General features: G+C 42.2%; 2 protein-coding genes across 2 annotated transcripts; both read right to left on the reverse strand.

Annotated features, from left to right (window-relative positions):
• Positions 1-485: 485 nt before the first annotated feature.
• LOC117047164 (coagulation factor VII-like) lies at positions 486-10,618 on the reverse strand. Its single transcript, XM_033149993.1, has 9 exons — positions 10,467-10,618; positions 8,987-9,116; positions 7,302-7,462; positions 6,511-6,535; positions 6,095-6,208; positions 5,560-5,694; positions 3,906-4,237; positions 2,741-2,858; positions 486-1,675 (listed from the first exon to the last, which is right to left on the reverse strand). Exons 2-9 carry the CDS (start codon positions 9,063-9,065, stop codon positions 1,101-1,103), a joined length of 1,539 nt encoding a protein of 512 aa, XP_033005884.1. The 5' UTR covers positions 9,066-9,116; positions 10,467-10,618; the 3' UTR covers positions 486-1,100.
• A 3,415-nt stretch (positions 10,619-14,033) lies between these two features.
• On the reverse strand, positions 14,034-23,597 carry LOC117047165 (vitamin K-dependent protein C-like). Its single transcript, XM_033149994.1, has 9 exons — positions 23,432-23,597; positions 22,817-22,905; positions 21,408-21,568; positions 20,809-20,833; positions 20,293-20,403; positions 19,228-19,374; positions 17,095-17,189; positions 16,145-16,262; positions 14,034-14,686 (listed from the first exon to the last, which is right to left on the reverse strand). Exons 2-9 carry the CDS (start codon positions 22,896-22,898, stop codon positions 14,103-14,105), a joined length of 1,323 nt encoding a protein of 440 aa, XP_033005885.1. The 5' UTR covers positions 22,899-22,905; positions 23,432-23,597; the 3' UTR covers positions 14,034-14,102.
• Positions 23,598-24,781: the final 1,184 nt, after the last annotated feature.

The raw sequence follows: 24,781 nt of genomic DNA on the forward strand, positions 1-24,781 counted from the left end.
CAAGAGGAGAGTGGTGGCACACTACTTAGTACTGGTCCAAATAAACTGGTTTATCAGATGCAAGATTGTTATATCTGAAATGTGCCTGAGCACAAGCAAATACTAGTAATACTTCTAATATTAGAGACATCCATCCCTGGCCTGGTGGCACAGTCCACCCCCGAAGACATTGCTAATATATTTATAGAAGCAAAATGAAATTTAGACACAACATAGGTGTGGATGGTGCGATCAATGCCTCTCTGAGAAGCTTCCTTGCTGGGGATGTAAATTGCCCCCTCATTGTTCACCAGTCTCCATGGATCAGCAGAAAAGAGAACATGATTATGGATTGACTACACCCCATTGTATGAAGATGGCCCTTTGGACAAAGAAAGCTAGCTATTCCTTCTCTAGAGAATTTAAAGGAATTATACTTCTCTTGTGCTGTTGAAGCAAAAAAACATAGTAACATGAGTGGCTAAGTGTATGCCAGAATAACTTTCCATATTGGACACTTGAAAAATTATTTAATGATGTGTTTTATGCCATTAATCTGAATGGGTGCCAGGGAGAATCCCTGATACGACACAAGTGTACATACATTTCCCATGCAAAACAGCAATTGCCTCCAATTCTTATGTTAAAAAAAGTCCCAAATATGACTGTTAAGTATTTGGGGTTACTTGAGTCACCATGCTCGGCAAGGTGGTGGGCTGCAGACTAAATATTTAATGAAGTTGTTTTAAGTTGGAATAATTGTAAGAAATAAATTGCCAAGGCTAGGTAACATTGATTGCTTGAGTCCTCTTTCACATCCTGGTTACTGCTCCAAGACTACTGCAAGAGGTGTGTGTGTGTGTGTAGAACAGTGAACTAAACTTACTACACACTGTTACCCAAAGGAAATTGTCTACAAAATTTTCATTTTTAAAAACGTGAAATAAAGTTATTCCCAGCTGAAGATGTGTGTGTAAATTCTCCCATGCCTCATATTTCTGGATACTGGAGCGACTTTCAAGAACAGCTGAGGAAGCAGTCCTGCAGTGGTAACTTGTGTAGACAAGTACTTGCAAATAATTATCAAATGTGCAGAGAGTATACTAAAAAAATTGCTTCCGTTACAGGGAACGTGAAAGTCCTTCAGAATCAGTTGTGCTTTCAATAGTTTCTTTTATCCATGAAATGTAGTTGGATACTCGTGTATAAGCCCCATATTTTCCCACTTCGGCACAGCCTTCCCCCCAACTGACAATCCCCAGGAGATACCAAGTGCTGCGATAAGCTACAGCAAAAGGTCCTCCACTGTCTCCTTTACAAGCATCTTGAGCTTCTTCAGCATAGCCTGCACAAAACATGTTGTCAGTGATGAGCTTCTCGGTTGACGGCCGACAAGTGTCTGCGCTCACGACAGGCAAGCTGACTTTCATCAGGAAGCGAGTTGACTTACCCTTGGCATGTGTAGCACCCCATCCACTAACCATTCCTGATGCCCCCTCTCCAATCAGTAAAGTAGTTAGCTGAGGGTTGGGAAGGCAGATGGGGAGTACGTGCTCGCTGAAAACCACACTGCTGGTCAGTTGGATCAATGCAATATCATTGTTGAAGTTCATAGAGTCATACAGAGGATGTTTCCAGTACTGTCGAACTCCCACCTTTTGTTCATGCCGTTCTCGCTGATGTTTGTCAAAATCTCCTGAAAGGCAAATGAAGAGTGTGATACCATTGTACAGTTAGTTGTACCTAAAGGAAGCAGGGTAGTGGGCAGGGAATTAAAGCTGATTTTTAAATAGCCTTAGGAGAAATAGGAAAAGGATCCAAAGAAAATTTTAGTATGCAGATCCAAAATGTTTCAAGTCACAGTCTCTTATTCAAGTTAATGTTCTGCCATAAGCCTGCAGGTTACGTGGGTATTAGGTTCCAGGGATCACACCAAAAGGCCCAACTGTGTACAGGCGTCTTCCCACTTACGCAGGGGTTATGTTCCGGGACCCTGGGCATGTAAGCGAAAACACATGTGGGGAGCACCCTCTAAAAAATCTCTAAATGCCCATTTTCTTCCTGCTCCCCAGCTGTTTCCCCAATCCAGACCAGAATATCTGGAGTTGAAGCTCTGGGGTTGGCTAGAGGCTGGAAAAGCAGCAGCGGCGGCAGCTGCACTACCCCACACGACAGCTGTTAGGTGGGGCAGCTAAGCAGCCTAAACAAAGCCCCACTATGCATCCAGTCTCTTCAGGGCTTCTTCCACCCACACTGATGTCCTCTTCGGGCTCTGAGGACGTTTTCTGTAACTCTCTCTTGCCATTTCCTGGTATGAGTCTTTCTATCTATCTATCTATCTATCTATCTATCTATCTATCTATCTATCTATCTATCTATCTCCTGGCACTGGACGTATATGCTGTCACACGCAGGTGGGGGGGGGGGTGCCTGTGTAGTAAAAACAACAACACTGGGTTCAATGGAAGGCACCAATGCCAAAGTCTTTTTTCCCCATAAATTGCAGGCTTGCTGTATTGCACTTCAATATCAAGTCTTCCATGAAACTGCACCTACAAGCTTAACTTAAAAACTGGCAATTTGTTGGATGCTGATAACAACACTGGATAAGTTTATAATTACATGCAGTAATTTCAATGACCTTGAAGGCTCTTAAAAAAATAGTGAAACAGTGATAGATGTAAGAGTCCATTGTATCTTCTTGGGAGCATGCTTGGGAAAGAAGAAACGGTGCAATCTTTTGATCGTCCTTGTGGCTCACCTACAGTAACTTGATGTGGGATAACGGTATCCAGGCAGTGTGCCGCAGTGAGCACCCACTGACTGCTGATTAAGCTGCCACCACAAAAACCGTAACCTCTCTTATTTTGGAGCAGTACCTGCGGGGAGAAGTAACACTGTTGATTCACTCAATCAAATATGCATACACTCTACACATCAGTCGTGTGTGCCTGCCTTGTGGAACGCTCTCCCATCAGACATTGAGGAAATAAACAACTATCAGACTTTTAGAAGACATCTGAAGGCAGCCCTGTATAGGGAAGTTTTTGATGTTTGATGTTTTACTGTGTTTCATGTTTTAATTCCTGGAAGCTACCCAGAGTGGATGGGGCAACCTAATCAGATGGAGGCATATAAGATGGTTGTTTGTTTGTTTGTTTGTTTGTTTGTTTGTTTGTTGTTACTACTACTACTACTACTCCTGCAGGGATGTTCAGATAGGAACCTTTAACTAGTTATGGAAAGAAAACAAAAATCCAAGGAAAGGAGATCAATAACCAGCAATGTAGGGAGAGGTGAAGGAATATATGTATGGGAATTTTCTTTAAAAGCAATTCAGTTATTTAGCGGTAAAACAAAATGCAAGAAGGGGGTCTTATAGAGAGATTATGATGATGTGCAGCAAATGTCTCTATGTATGTGCGTTACATTTGCAGCTTCCCACAGGCTCAAGCAAACAGACATTGGGGGACAGTGTTCCAATGAAGGCCCATCTGCATTATACATTTGAAGCAGGATCACACCACTTCAAACAGTCATGCCTTTCCCCCAAAGAATTGTGGGAACTGTGGTTTGTTCAGGGTGCAATTTCCAGAGTAGTTTAACCATCACTCCCTCTTCTCGTGAAACTGAGAATTACAGCTCTCTGAGGGGAACAGAGGTCTCCTAACAATTCTCAACACCCTTAACAAAGTACAGCTCCAAGGATTATTTGGGAAAAGCCATGGCTCTTTAAAGAGCTTTAAATGTACAGTGCAGATGGAGCCATGCTGTTGAAGGGGAGGTGATGACAGATGCTCATTGCGCACACAGAGTGCTATTTTGCTGTTTGTTTAAAGTTAATTCACTGGTCATATGACCTGGCCCTGCCATTGCACAACTACAACAATGTAAGTGAGGCAATTTTGTCAAAACAGTATCTCTACCTGCCAGGGACAGCCTCCTGGGTGGCACAGCGAGCCTCCAACTACCCTGGAACCATCCATTTCAGCACTGTCATTGAAGTTGAGCCAGCTGAAGGAGTCTGTGAAGTTTCCTTTCATCTCTTCAGTGCCTTCTTCCTCAGCCTCTCCCTCCATCATGTCATTCAGGCTTGTTGAGGAGTTGTGAGCCAATGACTGATTCCAGTGGGCCACGTTCTCCTGAGCAACTCTTGTATCCGTCCCAGTCATATCCCAAGCATTAGTTTGGTTGTACTCATCTGATCCTTCCTTGTAAGAGCGTGTTGATCTTTTAACCAGTCCACAGGGAAAGCGATCTTAAAAGGGGTGGGGGGTGGGATTAGACAAATTTGCTGTGTGTAAAGCAGTCTGTTTAGACAAGTAAATGAAGGTGGCAACACCACATGACATTTCCTGGCATTTATAGCCCATTGCTTGTAACATGAAAAGTGAGGAGCCTAAGGAAGAATAATCACTTTCAACACCTCAGAAGATTTCTGCCCCAACCCCTTCTGAATCATTGGGGGGGGGGGGGAAAGGGGGAAAAACATTCCCTACAATGTTCCCTACCTCCTTAACTGCACCAAATCCTTAGAAATAGGATTGGGAAGACCCAGGTTCAAATTCCTCCTCAGCCATGAAGCTCATTAGGTGACCTTAGGCCAGTGGTTCCAGCCTATCCTACAACCTCAAATGGTTGGTATGAGAATAAGAGAGAGAACCATGCACTATGCCCTAAGGGCCTAGGTGGAAAGGCAGGATATACATGTAAATAATAAGCATTCAAAAATACTGTAATGTACAGATAGGCCAGGATAATTGGTTCCCATTTCTGAAGGGTGTGAATTAGTATTGGGAAACAGAGAGCCTAAAGGTTGGTGGTGTGGTGCATCCAGTGCTTTTTTCTGGGGGGGAACGGGGACGCAGAGGTACGCATACCCCAAAACATTTTGTGAATCTAAGTTTGGTCTCATTGAGGGGCAGTATTTTAATATGAGTAGGAAAATGAGAGCACCCCTAAACATTTTTTTAAGAAAAAGAACACTGGATGCATCAGAAGGGAATCAGCTGTTTGGTAATTCCTTATGGGGTGGAAAGCTGAATTAATAATTTGGAGTAGCCATTAACTGGCAGCAGGTGCAATTACAATTGCACAGCAAATAAAAAACATGCTGCGAGATACAGTTCCTTTTAGTTGGATGTTTGGCTCTGGGTGTTCACAAAATGCAAGCTTGGCCCTAGGCAAACAATGAAGCACGCAATTAATATGGTATCTCCCGTACTTTTCTGTGTATATACCGAGGATTTTTCCTGATAAAATAATGTTAAAAATTGGGGGGTCGTCTTATACATGGATAGTCCAGAGTGGGGATGGGGGATTGGTTGCTGCCATGAACATGAGATTGTCAGCGGCGATTGTGCGGGTGATTGGTTATTGGTTGTCTGTGGCAAGTAGGAGATACTTTTCACAGCCCTACAGAATTATAAACTCATTCTAAGTGGCTATGAGCAAGCCAACATTGCTTCACCTTCAGCAGCAGAAGAGAAAAATGAGAACAAAGCATTTCGTAAGATGGAAAGCGCTATTCCAAAACATGAGGGGAATCTAAGCCCACCCTTCTCAATCAGTATTAAGTACCTGATGGTGTGCACCTCTCCCCATCTTCACTCAGCGTATATCCCAACGCACAGGAACAGGTCACTTGAAGCGAACGTTCATTATCTTGGCAATATTGCCAGCAGCCACCATTCTTGTACCAGCATTCAGATTTCTCTGCATTAGAAGTATACATTTTATTTTGGGTCATTATTTATCACGTGTAATGGATGCTATGATATGACTGCATAATAGGCAGTCATTATACGTAACATGTCATAGATGCTATTACATAATAGCAACAGGTGCTGCAATGCAGCTACATGGGCAACAGAAGGACTTCTGCCAAAGAAGTCTGGAAACTGTAATATATCCCTCAGAGATAAGAGTTCCCAGCACCCTTAACGAACTCCAGTTCCAGGATTCTCTGGACGAAGTCATATGTTTTACATGTGCATTGAACTGTTTTCAGTTTTGTTCTCAAGCCATTCAGTGTTATTTGCTGGCATATAAATATCTTAGGGAAGCAAGCAAACAAGGTAACAAATGTTCATATCAGTCCATATTCTGTACTCACCTATTTCACAATGGCGCCCTCCAAATCTGGGAGGACAAGTGCAAACCGTTATATAGCGCTTAACCTTGCAAATGCCACCATTCTTACAGGGATTCTCTTTACAAGTGTCCAAATCTGTATGTAAGGAGAGAAGCTTGTGATAAAAATCAAGGCATTAAAAAGATGGACATACAAAATTAATGTCAGTAAAACTTTGCGACACTTAAACAGGGAAGATGGGGGAAACAATCTAACACGTATCAGTATACATTTAAAAAAACCCTCAGCCTAGCAACCCAAAAGCCTGCCAGAAACAAAAATGTATTCAATGAACAATGGAAGATCAAGAGGGATGAGACTTTCTGTGGCCTTTATTGGCATTCACTTTGCATTAGGAACCAGATGACAGCACAAAAAAGGAAAAGAAAATCTCTTACTGTTGTACATGAACCAAAACTCCACCTGCAAAATGGTAAAAAAATAAAATATTGGGTAAACAGGCTGAAGAACACTAGGGGAAAGGACTTTCCATTAAAAAAAATTATATAAATGATTTTCTGTACAGTATTAGTTAAATTAAGATACTTCTGATGGATGAAACAGCCTCCTTCTATATATTGCCATCCCCCATTGTTCCAATGCTACAAATCTTTGCCTTACTAACTCAAGTTTATACATAGTACACTGATCCTATTCATATTGGGTTCTTAGTGACCCCACCTACCTCTTTAGTATGACATTCCGTAGAAGCTGTGGAAATTGGTGTAAAGCCCCATCCATCATACTTGAGAGTATGGGTAAGGCAAGACACTTTCGTTATGTTTAATCATTGATTTTATTTGTTGACTTTAATAAGTTATGAGTTTGAGTTATATATTTTCTAACTATTTTCCCCTTCTTCCTTCCCATCCTTTCTTCCATACGTCTTCTAGATTGTAAACCTGAGGGCAGGGATGGTGTTCATTTTTTAAAAAATGTGCAAGTTGCTCTGGAAGGTATTCCAGCTAAAGAGTGGGGTAACAAATACCAGTAATTACAATCAATCAATCAACAAACAAATAAATAAACAAATAAAACAATTATGATGTTGATCCATATGAGTGGGACAGCAGACTATTCTATGCCTATCTGATGTGATTGACTCTGTGGAGTATTTAGTTAGGTATATCTCCTTGTGTTTCACAGCTGTCCGAACCAGCATTAGATTTCCTCAAGTTCAATTCCTCACCGTTTTCTCCTCTGATTTGAAAATCTCTCTTGCCTCTTCGAACGAACACCTTTCTTCATTGCATTCTCTTTCCATATTTCCTTGGCGAGCCTCCTCCAAGAAATGGTTGGCACGTTTATGAATTCTCAGGATTTGGCTTGCCTCATCTTTTCTCATAAAAACTGTGAAAGCAAAATGAACCTTGATTCTTCCATTCAGGCTGCAATCCAGCAGCCTTCGTTCAGCAATTTTATACCAACAATTTAGTAAATAAAAATAGTTAAGTAACTGACCAACAGCGTCACAGATAACTCAGTTCTCCCCCCCCCAACATAAAACCTGCCCCCACAATAAATTCTGGCTACACCCCATGTCTCTCAGCATAGCAAAATGCAGCTCGCTGCTTCTACCAACAGCAGCAGCAGCAGAACCAAACACAAAATGAATGGATGCCCAGGAAACCCAGGGGAAAAGCACCAATCAGAAGGGCAAGAAGGAGAAGGTAAACCAATCAGATAAGCTGGAAGCAGGAGGACCCCAGAATAAGTTGCGGCTTGATCTTTTGGCTTCTTTTGATCTAGGTCTGCTCCTCTCCGGCTTCAAGTGCTGTTGCTGAGCTGCTGGAGCAGACGTCTCCCAGGGCAGGCCGCAGGCATCAGCACTGGCATCTGTGCCAGTGGGAGCCACTTCACCTGCAGACAACCAGCAGGTTCAGTAGCAGGATCTGCCACTCCTGGATCATAGAATCATAGAGTTGGAAGGGACCAAAGCGTCATCTAGTCCAACCCCCTGCAATGCAGGAATCTGAACTAAAGCATCCATGACAGATGGCCATGCAATCTCTGTTTAAAAACCTCCAAGGAAGGAGAGTCCACCACCTCTCGTGGGAGTCTGTTCCACTGCCAAACAGGATCCTGCCACCTGAGGCAATGGCCTCATGGTGGTGGTGGTGGTGGTTGTTTATTGAGTTTATATACCGCCCTATACCTGGAGGTCTCAGGGCAGTTCATCATAGTGTCGGCCCTGGACCCGGTACCCTTTTATCACATACATGACAGAACATCAATTATACAGTGACATCCACTGGACTCACATTTGAAACTGTGGAATAATGTTTCCCCATAGGGATCTGTGGCAAGGTGGTTGGGTAGAGGAAACTGTTTAACAAGGGGTGTGTGTGTGTGTGTGTTATGTTCCCATGTTTTCTTTGAAGACCCAATACAAACATAAAAAAAAAAATCAGGCTGAAATCCTACAGGCATTTACTAGGAAGTAACACACTCAACACAATGTTACTTAGTTCCAAGTAAGCATGGATAGGATTCTGTTGCATGTCTCCTTGTGTGTAGATCTAAGAGGTTAAGTAGGAGGCACACTATGTCATCCCCCCCATTATGTAATACAGTTTAAGTGATAGGGGAAAATATTTGCTGACAGTGATGCAATTCCAGGGTGCTTACAGTTAAGTACTGATAGTGTTAGGTCATAGCTATGGTATGGATATTCATATTGTCCTCTCTTTTTTACAGTAGGGGTAGGTAACCTGTGGCCCTCTAGCTGTTGCTGGACTACAACTCCCACCAACCCCTGACTAATGGCCATGCTAGTTGGGGCTGATGGGAGATAAAACAACATATGGAAGACCACAGGTTAAGCCACATCCGATCTACAGTCACAATTGCACTCTGTGGATAATATGTACTTACCTGACAATGAACTTGGTAGGCTGCTGTAGAGGGAGTACGCTAGTAAAAGGAAGGCCACACCTGAGGAAACTTTAGCCATTATACAGCTGAAGTGGGCAGACTATTTAGTGGGATTTGGCATATAAATTACCTAGACAGGGAAGAAAAGAACACCAATGTATTGCTCAAACACAGGAGATGAGAGATAACCAGGAAGGATGGGAGCAAAATCAGGGGAGTGGGGACTGGATTAAGGGAGAAACAAATATAGAAATAAAGGGATTAAAAGGCAAGAAAAATTCAAAACTTTTTTTAATATTTAAAAGTCAGCTTTATTAATTTTCTCACAAATATACAAAAACAATAAAAAATGACCACAGAGCATATCATACATACCAAATAAATCCGGCAAATCAAAATACAAATAAAGTCAACATTCACAGTTACCCCCGCAATCCCCCACCCTCCCATAGGCCTCCCTCCCTTGCCCCACTGCTTCTCAACCCTCACTTTGTTGCATTGTACCATTCCTTGTTCTATCTGCATATCTGTATCTGTGATTTTCTTTTCTTTTCCATTCCATTTGTTGAGCCTTTAAGTATCTGAAGAAGAAGAGGAGTTTGGATTTGATACCCCGTTTTTCACTACCCGAAGGAGTCTCAAAGCGGCTAACATTCTCCTTTCCCTTCCTCCCCCACAACAAACACTCTGTGAGGTGAGTGAGGCTGAGAGACTTCAGAGAAGTGTGACTAGCCCAAGGTCACCCAGCAGCTGCATGTGGAGGAGCAGAGACGCGAACCCGGTTCCCCAGATAACGAGTCTACCGCTCTTAACCACTACACCACACTGGCAAGATCAGCTTTTTCTACATATTGTTTAATAGAGTCTTTGAAAAATTGCCAATTTCTCTCTCTCTCTGTTTCATTTATACCTTTTATTTCTTCATGCTTTGTTGCCAAATTATAATACATTATCATTTTTAGTTGCCAATCTTCTTTGTTAGGTATCCTTTCAGACTTCCAATTTTTTGCTATGAGGAGTCTAGCTGACGCGGTCGCAAACATTAGTATGCCTCTGTCTTTAGCCTGAATGTCATTATCCAACATTCCTCAGAAAAATTCAAAACTTTGAAGGATTTTTAACTATCGTCTAAAACCAGTCAGTTAATGCATTGCAATAGTAACTCAGATGCTCTGCTCTTACTGTCAAATCTGCATGTGGAGAAGATGGAAGCCTCTATTAAGTTCAAACTCAAATAGCTTATCCGTTGACTTTCTTACAGCTACTGATGGATGCTAGATAAAATTTTCAAGTAACATATTTACTTCCAATCTTTACAAGGTAAGGGCATCAAGCAACTGAAACCTCATCAGAAATGAAATGATATGGATGTTGAAAGGAAATGTGCAAAATAAAGAATTCCAGGTTCCATCTAACACCCCTTTTCCTAAAGGAAGCAGCCCCCAGGACAATGTAAGATAAAAAGACTGTGGTCTCTTACCTGATTAGGAAGGACAAAGTGCTGTTTAGATCAACAACAAAGAAAGCTATGGGAATTTATCTGTCAATGATTAATCTACCACAAATATTGACAAAGTAGCCTGGGCCCTCTGAATGGGGCACCCTTTCAGCTGAAATAAAAGAGTATTTAATTCAAAAGCTGATCAGATCCTAAAATGCCATTACAGTGGTACCTCGGTTTATGAACTTAATCCGTTCTGGAAGTCCGTTCTTAAACCAAAACCGTTCTTAAACCGAGGTGCGCTTTCCCTAATGAGGCCTCCCACCGCCGGTGCCCTTCCACTGTTTGGATTTCCATTCTTAGACTGAGGTAAAGTTCGCAAACCAGGACACTACTTCTGGTTTTGCGGAGTTTGTAAACTGAATCATTTGTAAACAGGTCTGTTCTTAAACCGAGGTACCACTGTACTCTAATTATGGTGCATTTTAAATATAAATGTTCACACTTCAAAGGGGTGCGCCCACCATCTGAGGTAAGGCAGGTGCCTGCCAGAGAGAGGGCCTTTTCCTACATTTTTTACCCGTATACTCTCAATCTGCTTTTCATGCTCCAGGTCATGGATTTCTTCACAAGTGTACACATCCTTTATATACAATGCTACTCCTCCTCCCTTCCTGTTTGATCTATTCCTTTTGAAGAGGTTATACCCCTCAATTCCTACATTCCAGTCATGAGTCTCACCCCACCAGATTTCAGTAATGCCTACCAGGTCGTATTTACCATCCTGTATTAAAAGCTCCAGTTCATCTTGTTTGATTGCCATACTCTGCATTTGTGTAAAGACAACTGAAACCATGAATTGTTCCCTGCAGCTGCTTCCTTCCTGTAGTTTCTTGCCCTTTAGCAGGCTTCTGGAGTGCCAGTGCCACCTCTGTTTCCTGTGCATCAATGAAGCTATTATCCCCAGTGCCAGGTGCTCTTTTGTAGTTCTTATAGTTTTCTCTCTCCTCCTCAAGATCTATTTTAAAGCTCTCCTGATCAGATCCCCAAGACACATCCTTGCCAACTGCTGTGAGGTGCAGCCCATCTCTCGCCAGAAGTCCTACTTCAAGGAAGAGGAGACCATGATCCAAGAAGCCAAATCCTTCCTGATGATACCACCTGCATAGCCAGTGGTTTACCTCAAGTATTTTCCTCTCTCTTCTTTGACCATGACCTTCAACAGGAAGGAGTGATAAAAAGATTACCTGTGCCCCAAATCTCTTTAGCTTCCTTCCCAGTGTATCATAGTCCCTTTGCTATGTGTTGCAGGCTATGTGTGGTAGTATTATTTGTACCCACATGAATAAGAAAGAAGGGGTAGTGGCCAGTGGGCTTTAGAAGACTTGGCAACTTCTCCATCACATCGTGAATCTTTGCACCTGGAAGACAGCACACCTCCTGTGACATCCTGTTTCCTCCACACACTACTGCTTCTGCTCCCCTCAGTAGGGAGTCACCTATCACCACCACTCGTCTCCTCCTCCTCCTCCTCCTCCGGGGAGTAGCAGGAATCATTCTATGCGATGGGCCTTCCAAAGGCTGCTTGGAGTGTTCTGAGGTCTACTTCTGTTGTTCTCGAGTCTTCCCCTCTTGTTTATTGGAGCTTATTTTGATATTGTTGGGATAAGTTACAAATTTATGGTTTGAGTACTTCCTACTTCTTCCTCCCAGCTTGTCATCTCAAGGCTGCAATTCCCTTTCTCTAATGTCATCTCCACAGAAGGTAGCAAGTATGTTATCAGCATACTCATCCACGGTCAGTAGCCTTGGATCTGATGGGGTTAGATCAAGAATGGAAAAAGACTCCTCCAAATCCATCGCCTCCTGTGTCTTTCTCTACTGGGGGGTGGGGGTGGCAATAATCGTTCTGTGCACTGTACCTTTCACAGCCACCTTCGGGTCTTCTGAGGTTGGCAACTGCTGTCCTAGCTCCTCTGACCCAGAATCGGTGTCCAAGGTGAGAGCATGGAAGCGATTTTGCAACACTAATGACAAAGTGTGGTTTGTGACTGTCCTACTTCTGTGCGTCACATTCCTCCAGGGGTTAAACTCTTGCAAGCAATGGGTTATCTTTCTCCACCCTGGGGGCACCCCATCTATCTTGGTGCTCAGTTTCAGTCAACTCAGCTCTATCAAGTAACTCTGCATGTTGTCCTGTTGCTTGAGGTGTGGCTAGGCAGGCCTCAAGTTGCTGCAACTTCTCTTCCAGCAAGACAACCTGCTTGCACTTAAGTGTACTGTTGCTTGTTCTCTGGCAGAATGACAAACATGGCACAGGTGTTACAGGTCACTGCAGCAACTCCCTTGCCCTCCATGTCTCTGGTCCTATGCACACCAAGAGACAGAACTCTGGGCCTCCCCCTTAAACTCCCCGCTAAACGAGCTAAGTTTGACTGCTGCTGGTTGCTAATGCTTCCCTCAGTTTGATGGTGCTATTATAATTTGGTGGCTTTTAGCTGCTGCTTCTTTTGGTATTTACATTTTAATTGTTTGATTCCTTTTTGTGAACCACTCTAGAAATATGATTAAGATATCAAGACTTTGAATAAATAAACCATTGTCTGAAATGCTTTCCACAATCAGCTCTTCTGAAGGCATTGTGACCAAACTTTTTTTTTTCAGGCAAAAAAGATGTTTTCTGGAAGGCAAATGTACTTCCTCCCAGAGCCACAGTTATTTATTTTTATATTTTCTGCTTATAGCAGAAACCCACCACACTTAAATATTATAATATTATAATTATTTCAAAGCATTTTCAGAGGCTTGCTCAATGATTAAGCAACTAGAAAACATAGAAAATTGCAACAGGCAATAAAAATCCAGCATAAAAGCAAATCACAAAATTAAAAAGGCCCAGGCAAATAGAAAGAGAATAAACATGGAGCCAGTCAAACCTCTCTGGGGAGAGAGAGTTCTAAAAATACTACAATGAAAGCAAGAAATGTAAAATGTAGACATTAAGACAACAAAATTATTTTGGCTCTTGGCAGTCTCTTCAGGAACAATCCGACCTTCCCCTCTTCTGCCCTCCCCGCAGGGCTCACAGTTAACTTTAAGTACAGTAAACACGCAACTTGCATGGGTGTTACATTCCAGGAATAGTGCATGAAGCCAAACTCACGTATAGTCGAAATACACTGGGTGCAATGGCAGGTAGGATTGCCAAAGTCATTTTTCCCAGACACCCACCTTATTTCCTCCTCCTTTTTAATTTAATTTAATTTAAAAAATTTTTGGCCAGGCACATGAAGCTGAATGTGCACAAGAGACTACCTTGGTCAGCCAATAGGTTACAGGGTGGTCAGTAGAACAGCAGCATCTCCAATCTGTCTCTGTGGCTGAACAGACCTTCTAAGCCTGTTCCAAGGTCAAGAGGTTTCTGTCTAAAGAAATGGTGTTATGGACAATAGCCACAAACTCTGTCCCATGCATGTGTTATGCAGGTGGCTGTGGCTGCAGTGATTGGCATGTGGCTTCAAACAACCCACCACTCCTGCATGTGGCCTTGGAACCAAAGAAGGTGTCCACCTCCTGATTTAGGAAATGCAACACACAACACATATCCACTTTGTATACTCTGTATTTATTAGCAGAAGACAATGAGCATACTGAGTGTACTGCCAAAGTGGTCCCTCATCCTTCTTTTGTGACAGTGTTTGGTGAGAGTATGCTATCTTTCATTTGCTGATAGATCCAGTCAAGATATGCACTGACTTTGGTGTAGATTCCAAAGTTATCAGTTGCTCCACAGCCTTCTCCCCAGCTCACAAGTCCAATTAGGAACCAAGTCTTCTTGAATTTGGTGACCATAGGGCCACCACTGTCTCCATGACAGGAATCCCGGTTATCTCCCAGTATCCCTGCACAGAGCATGTTTTCCGAGACAGAATTCAACATAGAATTGACACAGTCATTCCGTGGTGCCACAGGGATTTCAATATAGTTGAGAACAGAGGAGTAATTCACCTTGGAGTCCTCACTCTGGCTCCCCCAGCCTGTCACCACAGTCTGTGTTGCTTCTTTCTCCAAGTGCTCTGCCAGCTTCTTGGAAGGCAGGCAAATAGGAATTGTGAATTTGTTGACAAGAACCGGACGTTGTAGGTGCAGCAGTGCAATGTCATTTTCAGAGGTCTGTTCAGAGTAGTTTTCATGAGGCAATAACATGTCTGCAAAAATAGCTTGCTCACTTTCTTCTGTTCGCCGGCGATAATATTTACCTGTAAGGGCAATAGGGAAACTTGGAAAGTGTCCTTTCTCTTGGGATCTAAGCCAACCTTACCTCTCTCAAAATACTTGAGCAGAACTCATAAAGAAGAGGTAGTATTTCTTTCTTGCATTTCAGACTCAGCAAAATCCAAATCCATAACAGGAACAAGTGGCAGTATTAAAAAGGGCCTGTATGCCTGCAGAATTTATGTGTAGAGTATAAAAGGCTCGTGTCCCTGCAGAATTTGTGTACATTCAGCAGAATTGTATACCACGCTGTACTTGTAACAGTGAGGTTGTACCATAAAAAGCACATAGAGGAAGAAGAGGAGAGAGTGCAGATATATATCCAGATTTGGATTGGATCATGGCCAGGGAGAGGCTGGGGAAAATAGTGTATGCAGGATTCTTACAGTTCATAAGCAAGTAGTGAATGAGAAGAATGGTTTTGTGCACTGCAGGGCTGTACTACTTAAAATTAGAGGTCAGAGATCATATGCTTGTATGTGCCCTTCCTGCATATAGAAAGCAATACATCAGGGAGAAATGCCTGACTAGCTGTCTTCCAGAAATACTGTTTTTGGTTTTTTTTAAAACTGTGAGTACATTGGGATTCGGGATGCAACAAGAGCTCTGATGGATCGGGCCAAAGGCCCCACTATTCCAGTATCCTGTTGTCAGAGGGGTCAAGAGATGCCTACTGAAAGACCACAAGCAAGACTTAAATGCAACAGCACGCTCCCCTGTTGCAATTCCTAGCAACTTGTATTCAGAGGTATACTGCCTTCTACAATGGAAGGAGGACTTAACTAACATGAATTTGTTTAACCTTCTTTTGAAGTCACCAAAGTTGATGGCTATCACTGCATCCTGTGAGAGTGAATTCAATAGTTTGAAGATGCACTGTATAAAGAAGTATTGAACTATTTTGAGAGAGGGAGAAACACTCTCTCCTTTCTACATCACGCAAAAGTTTATAACCTCTAACATTCCCCCCTTTGCTTGTCGTTCCTCTAAACTCAAAAGGCCTTTGTCATACCATGCCAGCATGCAGAACCCAAAGCTGCAACCTAAGGAAATGTTTTACCATGTGATTTGCTGATGTATAAATTCCATCCCTACTCAATTCAGATTCAAGAAGGCACAGAATTTTCAGAATTTAATTCCTTCTGCTATCTTTCCAAAGCAGCACAAACCCAAGATAGAATTTTTATTCCCTTTATGTCAGTTCCATATATCAGGTTTGCAGTATGGTAACTTCCATAATTTCAGCAAGAGGTGGCCAGATCTTTATATCTAATCACATGTGTTAGTACCAGTCACCATGTTTAGCCTTTTCAGTCTAGACTGGACCATACTCCCTTGCATCTATGGCTTGGACATTACTTAGTTTGAAAGAACTGAAATATTATCAATTGAGGGTTTTGTTGTCTCATATTAAAAAGAAATGCAGTCATGCTTCTCCTCACCAAATGTCAGTTTGACTGTTCGTAGGCTTTTCAAACAATGTGCAGCTGTCAGCACCCAGGTGGGGTGAATGAGAACACCACCACACAAAAATCTGTTTGCACTATTGCTCAGCATAACCTGCAACAAAGAAGAGGAAGAAAGCTATTGACTTCATTCATGCATCCTTGACTGCGTATGTCCAATACATCTGTGCTGATTCTTCTACCAACTTAGGTTCCTCCAGATGAGCTATTTATGCAGCATTCCTCCTGACTTGCTTGCACAAAGCTTACGTGGAGTTTAGATTGTATCCGACCTTTACTGAGTATTTGTTCCAATTTGTTTGTGGGAAGATTATATGAGCATTCATTATCATTCATTTATTCTGATTTACTTGCAAGGCGTTTATATGTCTTCCCATTAATCATTTGTTCATCCCACACTTTTCAATGCATTTCCTAACTGCAAAAAGTCTGTTTCTTTTTAAAAGCAGGCTTGTTGTGCTAGGGCGACAGAACACTTTAATTCACTGTAATTGTGCAAACCTAAAATTTTCAGAATGTGTTTGAATCCCACCAACAAAATACTGACAATCTGGAGGCATCCCCCATATACTCAAGTTGCTGTTCTAGGTCTAGAATGACAAACATTTTCATATGTCTTTTCAGGTGTCTTTCTGATGCACCTCATAAACTTACTTACAGAGATTGATGCATTAAAGTCTTTGGCAAAAACTGAGCCTAGTACTGCATCCACCAGTGAAAGCCACGACAGGAGAGGGTAAAAAAGAGCACTTACCTGAAGAAATAATACATACAGGTGGGATCAATGATGAAATGAGCAGCCAGAAGCATGAGAACAAGGGCTCACCAGGTGGTCTTTGAAAATAAGAGACACCCCTGGGGTTCTGACAGAAGCAGCAGGGCCTGACAAGCCCATTCAAAGGCTGAGTATCTGCATTAGTTCTTACCTGCCAGGGACTCTGTCCCTTTCTTCCAGGTCTTCCCCCAATTACTTTGGCAGTTTTATAGCTAAAATTCTGGACTTGTCCACAGGCAAACTCCACTATAAAAGAAAGAAAAAAGAAAGACAATATGAAGGATAACCTAGGAAGGTCTGTACAATTTCTATCACTTTACGTCAAAAAGAATCCAGCCCAGCCTTCAAAGCTGCTTTGCTGATTTCTGGAAGTTGTATAAATTATATATAAATAAATTATCTAAGCTATCTCCTTCCCTATTTCTCATTAGCTCAAGCTGTGAGAAATCCTGAATTCTTTTGGCTTTATAAGGAATCCGTAGCAATAATAAAACACACTAAAATGTTTTAAGTTGTGTGTGTGTGCGTTTGTGTTTGTTTGACACCTTTGGTACCTTTGAGGCTAGAACTAGATGTTATGCCGAAACATACAGAATCTTAGCCTCTTTTATGCCAAATAAAAACATTTTATTATTCATATGTTTGCTGCTGTGGGCTTCCTTCAGAGGAAGGGTAGGATATAAATCTAGTAAATAAAACAATAATACATTTATTATAGGATCTGTGCAGTTCATGCATGTGAGCGTTCCCCCCTGCCAACAGCATCCACACAATGTTGTCACCAGAATGCCATTTAATCCAGAGTTACCCTTTCAGGGGGGAATCAAGTAAGTAAAAACATGACAACCTTGTGTCCAATTTTCTGTTCCCAAATTGAACCTCTACTTGGAAGCATCCACAATCCAGAGAATGTGAAATATGCCTCAGAGCCATTCAACATGGTGGCAAAATTCTGGACTCTTACCACTTCAGACTGCATGAGGACTTTAATAATGTTCAGTGCACCCATTAAAAAAAAATCTAATTGCATATTGTATGTAACCCGTCAGAAGGTATTTTTAGGAACAGCCCATCACCCGAATGTGCCAATTTACTACATGCAGGGAAGTTGCTGTTCTTGTTATTATTAGAAACATGAGGGAATACATTACCCCACCTGAAGTCTTAGGTGGTAGAGTCCAGAATTCTACAACCTAATTTTATATGTATTGTTATTAGTTTTTTCCCCCCTCACAGGGTGACCCAAATTAAAGACATCCAATAAAATTCTAAAAACACAGCTGTACAGATAAAAGGCAGGACATACAGATCCCACCCCACTAAAGGCCACCATGCCACCCTTCTTTTAAATCTAATTTCAGCAGGGAGAGGGGACACTGTGGACATCAGGGGAGGCCTCTGTGGGCACCTGTGCACATGCCAGCACCATGTTGGCAACCACTGCCCTAGTACACATGTTTAGGATGCAGTGGAACTCATCTAAGCATGAGCTAATTCCTATTTGCAAAATGGCACCCCCCAATCTAAGTGCATTGTACTTCCTGAATTCACCCCCCCCACACACACTATGGTTGTACTGTGTATTTTGGGTCTCTGGACCACAATAAAGCTGTGTGTGTAAAAAAAAAAAGTATGTTTTTTAAGCTCTCACAGCAGCATAGCATGGGTTGTGGGTACCTGGCATCCACTTGAGTTGACTCCCTCATTTTGCCTAAGGGCAGGACTGCCCTAATTTCCTTTCTTATACTTCTTAGTAACAATTAAATACTTGTGAATGCAGCTAGAGAGGCAATACTACTGAATAGTATTTAGAGGCCCAGTATACCTAAAGGAGCATCTCCACCCCCATCGTTCTGAGGTCCAGCTCCGAGGCCAGGCAGAAGGCCTTTTTGGTAGTGGCACCTGCCCTGTGGAACCCCCCCCCTTCAGATGTCAAGGAGATAAAGAACTTTTGGAAGGCATCTGAACGCAGCCCTGTATCAGGAAGTTTTTAATGTTTGATGTTTTATCATATTTTTATATTCTGATGGGAGCTGCCCAGAGTGGTTGGGGAAACCCAGGCAGATGGATGAGGTATGTATGTATGTATGTATGTATGTATGTATGTATGTATAAATAACATGGCTATTCCACATGGCACAGGCCACTGAAGAGGAAGAAGGAAGGTTGGGTGGGGGAACCCAAACACCTGATATTGCAAAGAGACTGGATTATAAAATTATGCCTTAAATAGTCTCTGCCTCTGTTTTGAAAAGACAAGCGCATGCTTGTCCATCTTTCTTACCAACAGGTTCACAAGAAGTATAATTATCAGCCAGCCGATAGCCTGAAGCACAACTGCAGTAGCGGTATTGGTCATTGTCTTGTTGGCCCTCATTACAGAAATGTTCACAGCCACCATTGGAAATTGAACAGTTGGTGTAGGCAACCACTGGGCATCAAAAGAAGTAAAATACATGTTGAAAGGAGGCAGTCCTATTCCTTGAAAGAGCTATTTATGTCACTCAACCTTCTCCTCTTAAACTTGAATGCTGCCTCCCCCTTTAGTGGGACTGTGGCTCCTGCCCCAATACAATACATAGATCAGGGGTCAGCAACCTTTTTCAGCTGTGGGCCGGTCCACCGTCCCTCAGAACATGTGGTAGGCCGGACTATATTTTGGAAAAAATTATGAACAAATTCCTATGCCCCACAAATAACCCAGATATGCATTTTAAATAAAAGGACACATTCTACTCATGTAAAAACTCGCTGATTCCTGGACCGTCCATGGGCCAGATTGAGAAGGCGATTGGGCCGCATCCAGCCCCCAGGCCTTAGGTTGCCTACCCCTGACATAGATTGAGCAGCCTATATCTGAAGAAGCACATGTACTGAATGAATTTTATTACCAGTCACAATATACACCTCTTACAATGAAGGAAGTTACCACCACCATGGCCCTTAGCAAACACAAACCTTTTGCTTATTTGTTTTTTTAAAAGTGCCAAATAAGTAAGACCTTTCCCTCTGCAGCATTACCTTGGGGACAGGCTGACACGCTACTAATGCTGGATTAGAGAGCTAGTATGTGTTGATAACTGAGCACTAGTAGCATGTTAGCCTGTGTGTCTCCTGTTCATGGAAGGGAGGGAGTAACCTTTTCACTACTTAAAAAGAAAGAAGCGTAACTTTTCCATTTGCAAGGTCTGTAGTTAGTGTACATCAAGAAAAGGGCTTTAGAACAGCATGTATATTCTATACAAAGTTGTTGTATTATCAATCTGAACTTGAAGGAATAGAGAAATCCCTTACACAAGAATAATAGTTGCATTTTGATAGTAAAATGGAGAATTGAAGATTATATTACCATATTGGCACTGGCGCCCCTCCCAGCCTTTGTTACAAATGCAGTCAAATCGCCCAATGCCGTCCCGACAGGATCCATCGACACATGGGCTGGATTCACACATATCTCCATCTGAAAAACACATTTGCAGGGAAACCCAGACCATATGCTGTATGTCTTTTTGCAAGGGAAGAGTTAACTACATCACCCCGTTATATAAATTTGCTCTCTTGGTTATGCTTCATCTACAGAAAATATTAGCAGACACAAAAGCATTAACTTGCTTAGGACACGGGAACTTTACAGTGAAATTCTGCTTCCAGACTACAGAAGTAATAGGCTAATCTGTGACCTCAGTGCTTGCCCCAAGGGTTAAATTGTAGAGATCTTCTGGTGTGCTGCGAACCTCGCTATTAAGGAAATGTGTAGAAAAGTCCTAATAAAACATATCTAAATATGGGGACACACAAATACACAGTAGAAAAAAAGAGACAGAGGTTCCTACTACACTCAAAGGGGTGAAACTTCTTTACTTACCAAAATACTTTGTCCAAAACTCTAGCTGTAAAGAAACAAAATCTAGGTTAATACTTGATTCGATATGGATTCTGTCACACAACCTTTTGGTGCAGATAGGAAAATCATCACCCTTGGAACAAATTATTATTGGAGACCACCTACCCAATTTGGCACAAAAAAACATGAGAGCTGAATAGATTCAGCATTTGGGGAAGCATATTACTGCTTTACAGGGATGGCCGACCCATTAGCTTCAGTGAGGCAGTTGCCTCAGGTGGCAGGGCAAGCTGGGGAGACAGCTGAGAGGGGCAGGATATCGGGGCCCACAAGGAGCACACCGCTGCCATTTCCTGCATTTGCCATTCACAGCTGCCACTTGGAAAAGCAAGGCCACAGCTGCTGCCACCTGCACCTCTCCAGGCTCTTTCCCCCCTCCCCCACTGCCTACAATGCGCTGGGGCTTCCCTGGGCTGCATCTAGTCACCTCAGGGGTGGCAACAGGGGGGGGGAGCAATGGAGGAGGAGGTGGTGGCGGCGGCAGGGGACGCCATTTTCTGTTTTACCTCAAGTGGCAATGGGATTCAATGCTTAGTTCCCAGTCTTTAAAAATAACTTACTGTTGCTTCCTTGGTTTCAAATATTTCACTGGCTTCCTCAAAATCACATACTTCCTCTCGGCATTCCCGTTCCAATGAGCCCTGCTTTAATTCTTCCAAAAAACTATTTGCCCGCTTCTGGATTTTCAGCACTTGATTTGCTTCTTGGCTGCTATAAAACACTTCAGGCAGAAAACAAAACAAAAATATCCATCTGGGCCATTTATAGCAACATTGTGCTATCTGCAGACACTTATTCACATTTTTTAATGATTGATGTAGTGAAGAGGAAAAAGAGTTTTTGAAATATTAAACACTAAATACTGAGGGATCACTAAAACTTGGAAAGGAGAAAAAATGTTGACTTTAGCAGTTTGTTTATTTTTTATTAATTTTTCAGGGTTAAACCCTCACAGAGAGATGTGACTCTGAGAGAAATAAAAGGAGTGGAACAGCAATCAGAGTATGAAGCACTGAGTGAATGGAGTCAAATAGACATATGAAAGATGCTGAATTAGATCACCAACATTCTCTTAAGGGAAGTCAACAGTGAAAAATGAAGTTTTTAAGGTCTTGGATGCGAGACCTGAAGGGGCCAGGGAAATATTAACTGAAAAGATGTTTCACAACTGCAGGGTCAAAACCAGGAAGGCCCTGCCTCATGTGTTCACCAACATAACCAATTTCACCAGTGAGAAAAGCCATATGGGTAAAGGCAATCTTCAAAATAATCCAGTTCCAAACTGTTTAGGGCATCAGCACTCTGAACTAGGCCCAGAAACACACCGGTAGCCACAGCTGCTGCTAAACTATCAGAACGGTGTTGATAAATGCTGGGGCCTACCTAACAATGCTTTGCAATGAGATATACTCTATTGTACACCCCTCCTTGCCCAGACTGGCTTCCATGTCAAGTGAAAACACTGACATTCTAACTCCCTATGTAATCTGAAACTATTTTGAAGAGAATTCTATAGAGAGAGAATGCAACTGTCTCTGGGGCTTGCATGTTTACTATCGTACCCATAGAAAATTCATAGGACACAGTGTATTTGATAAAGAGTAATGCAGTCCCATGGACTGCAAGATCAAACCTATCCATTCTTAAGGAAATCAGCCCTGAGTGCTCAATGGAAGGACAGATCCTGAAGCTGAGGCTCTAATACTTTGGCCACCTCATGAGAAGAGAAGAGTCCCTGGAAAAGACCCGGATGTTGGGAAAGATTGCAGGCACAAGGAGAAGGGGACGACAGAGGAAAAGATGGTTGGACAGTGTTCTTGAAGCTACCAACATGAGTCTGACCAAACTGCGGGAGGCATTGGGAGACAGGAGTGCCTGGCATGCTCTGGTCCATGGGGTCACGAAGAGTTGGACACGACTAAACGACTAAACAACAACAACAACAATGCAGGAAAGAGGAAGGATATACCTGAAGCTTCATGTCCACTAGGCAATATGAAGGCAGCTGAAAACACCGAGAGGGTAAAGATTCTCCACATTGCACAACACATTACACACCTAAGAGAATAACCACCAAAGATCTGACCATTTTGTTTTAAGGAAATACAAGCTCCTATAACACTATATATTTGTATTCAGATTTAATACAGTTCCACATTTATAACTGTTATAGTTTACACAGGTATATATATATATATATTATGGTGGACAGTTTCATACTTATATTTAGCCTTATGTACACTGCAGACATTGGAACATTTTTTCCGCAGCCACAACTCTTGATCCCATTATATAATTAACTAAATTTTGTTTAGCCTTCACAGTAGCACATTCATCCTCCTAAAAAAAAAATCCTATGCAAAACACAAAGTTGCTTTACATTTTGTGTTCCCAAAGCAAAAAGAACGCCACACTCATGTATTTGGGGGAGAACGCCACACTAAATGTACTGCTGATTCTTTTTCTAGATTTCCCGCTGTTATCTCTCCCACTTTTTACCTCTTCTGTTTTTTACTAGGTTAAAAAAAAGTTTTTAAAATGAGAATTAGTACTGGGGGGGGGGAAACCCTTCCAAAAGACTTACTGATTTCACCAGCTGAATCACAGTTGTCTACTTTTCTGCCATCAGACTCTGAGAATGCTAGTTAATCCCTAACCTCAAATATTTACTCAGAGACACACTCAGAGAGCCTTTGTTTCAGTCAAACAAAAACTGCTTCTATGGTATTTCTACAGAGGATTAAGGAAGACCAGGAATCACTTGCTTTCAAACTCCCCCCCCCCCCCCGGCCTTTTTCTCCAATTAAAGTAAATGGCTAGCTGAAGTAAATGTTAGCATTCCATGAACACAACTATGCTCACAATCCTTGTGGGATTTCCTCCTTCTTAAAAGAAAGAAACCTAATCCACTTCATTTCCATTTTAATCATTTGAAGTTCCATCTTTATCCACCAAGCAATTTCAGGTTGAAACCAGAAGGGAGCATTAGAGAGCTACAATTGTCCGTTTACATCCTTTCCCTCAAGGCATTGGAAGGCACCCATGCATGTGAAAGGATGATGTTGGTGTACCGGTCTCTATTTTGTGTGTGTGTCGTCGTCCTGTCGTCGTCCCGTGTTTTTATTGCCTTCAAAACAGTTTACCATTTTATTTTGGTTCTCCTATCTACCATGTTCACCGTTTCGGCAATTTTAATTTTCACACAGGTCTTATCACTAGTAAGCTGATCTTAAGTGTTTAGCCAAAATTCTGAAGAAGTGTGCATGCACACGAAAGCTCATACCAGGAACAAACTCAGTTGGTCTCTAAGGTGCTACTAGAAAGAATTTTCGATTTTGTTTTGACTATGGCAGACCAACACGGCTACCCACCTGTAGCCAAAATTTGTCCCTTTGCAATTTCCACCCATTGGTTTTAGTCCTGCTCTCTTCTGCATCACAGAACTTCAGGTATTTGTAGGCAGCTATCAGGCTTTCCCTAAAACTCATCTTCCCTGAGATAAAGATAACCTTCTCCTTCAACCATTCCTCACACAACCTTGTTTCCAGACCCCTCACCATCCTGACCATTGTTAATGTTCTTCTTTAAATGTGGTACTCAGAACTAGACATGGTGCTCTGGAAGCAGGCTGGCCACTGCAGAACAGAGTGGAAATGCTACTAGGGATCTGAACACTGTGCTTCTATGAATGCAGCTGCATCATACTGCTGGCACCTAGATCCATTTCACATGTACTGTTACCAAACCAGATCTGCTCCATTCTGTACGTGTGCCATTGACTTTTAATACCTTTTACATTTCTATCTGTAGCATTTAATCTTAATAGTTTTGGCCCAGTGTTCCAGCCTGACAAGATTATCCTGAATTTTGGTTTTTTTCTATGGTGTTAGTGATACCTCCCAGCTTTGCATCATCTGCATAGTTGATAAGCACC

The sequence above is a fragment of the Lacerta agilis genome, chromosome 5, assembly GCF_009819535.1.
Source record: "Lacerta agilis isolate rLacAgi1 chromosome 5, rLacAgi1.pri, whole genome shotgun sequence".
NCBI classification, from domain to species: Eukaryota; Metazoa; Chordata; class Lepidosauria; order Squamata; family Lacertidae; genus Lacerta; species Lacerta agilis.

Coding starts and splice junctions, on each gene's coding strand:
- LOC117047164 (XM_033149993.1), bottom strand. CDS start 9,065: ATGGCTAAAGTTTCCTCAGGTGTGGCCTTCCTTTTACTAGCGTACTCC. Junction 7,463..8,986: donor CCTACCAAGTTCATTGTCAG/GTAAGTACATAT, acceptor TTGCTTTCACAG/TTTTTATGAGAAAAGATGAG. Junction 6,209..6,510: donor GTTTTGGTTCATGTACAACA/GTAAGAGATTTT, acceptor CCTTACATACAG/ATTTGGACACTTGTAAAGAG.
- LOC117047165 (XM_033149994.1), bottom strand. CDS start 22,898: ATGTGTTGTGCAATGTGGAGAATCTTTACCCTCTCGGTGTTTTCAGCT. Junction 20,834..21,407: donor TTGAAACCAAGGAAGCAACA/GTAAGTTATTTT, acceptor GTTTCTTTACAG/CTAGAGTTTTGGACAAAGTA. Junction 17,190..19,227: donor TACTTCTTGTGAACCTGTTG/GTAAGAAAGATG, acceptor TTTCTTTTATAG/TGGAGTTTGCCTGTGGACAA.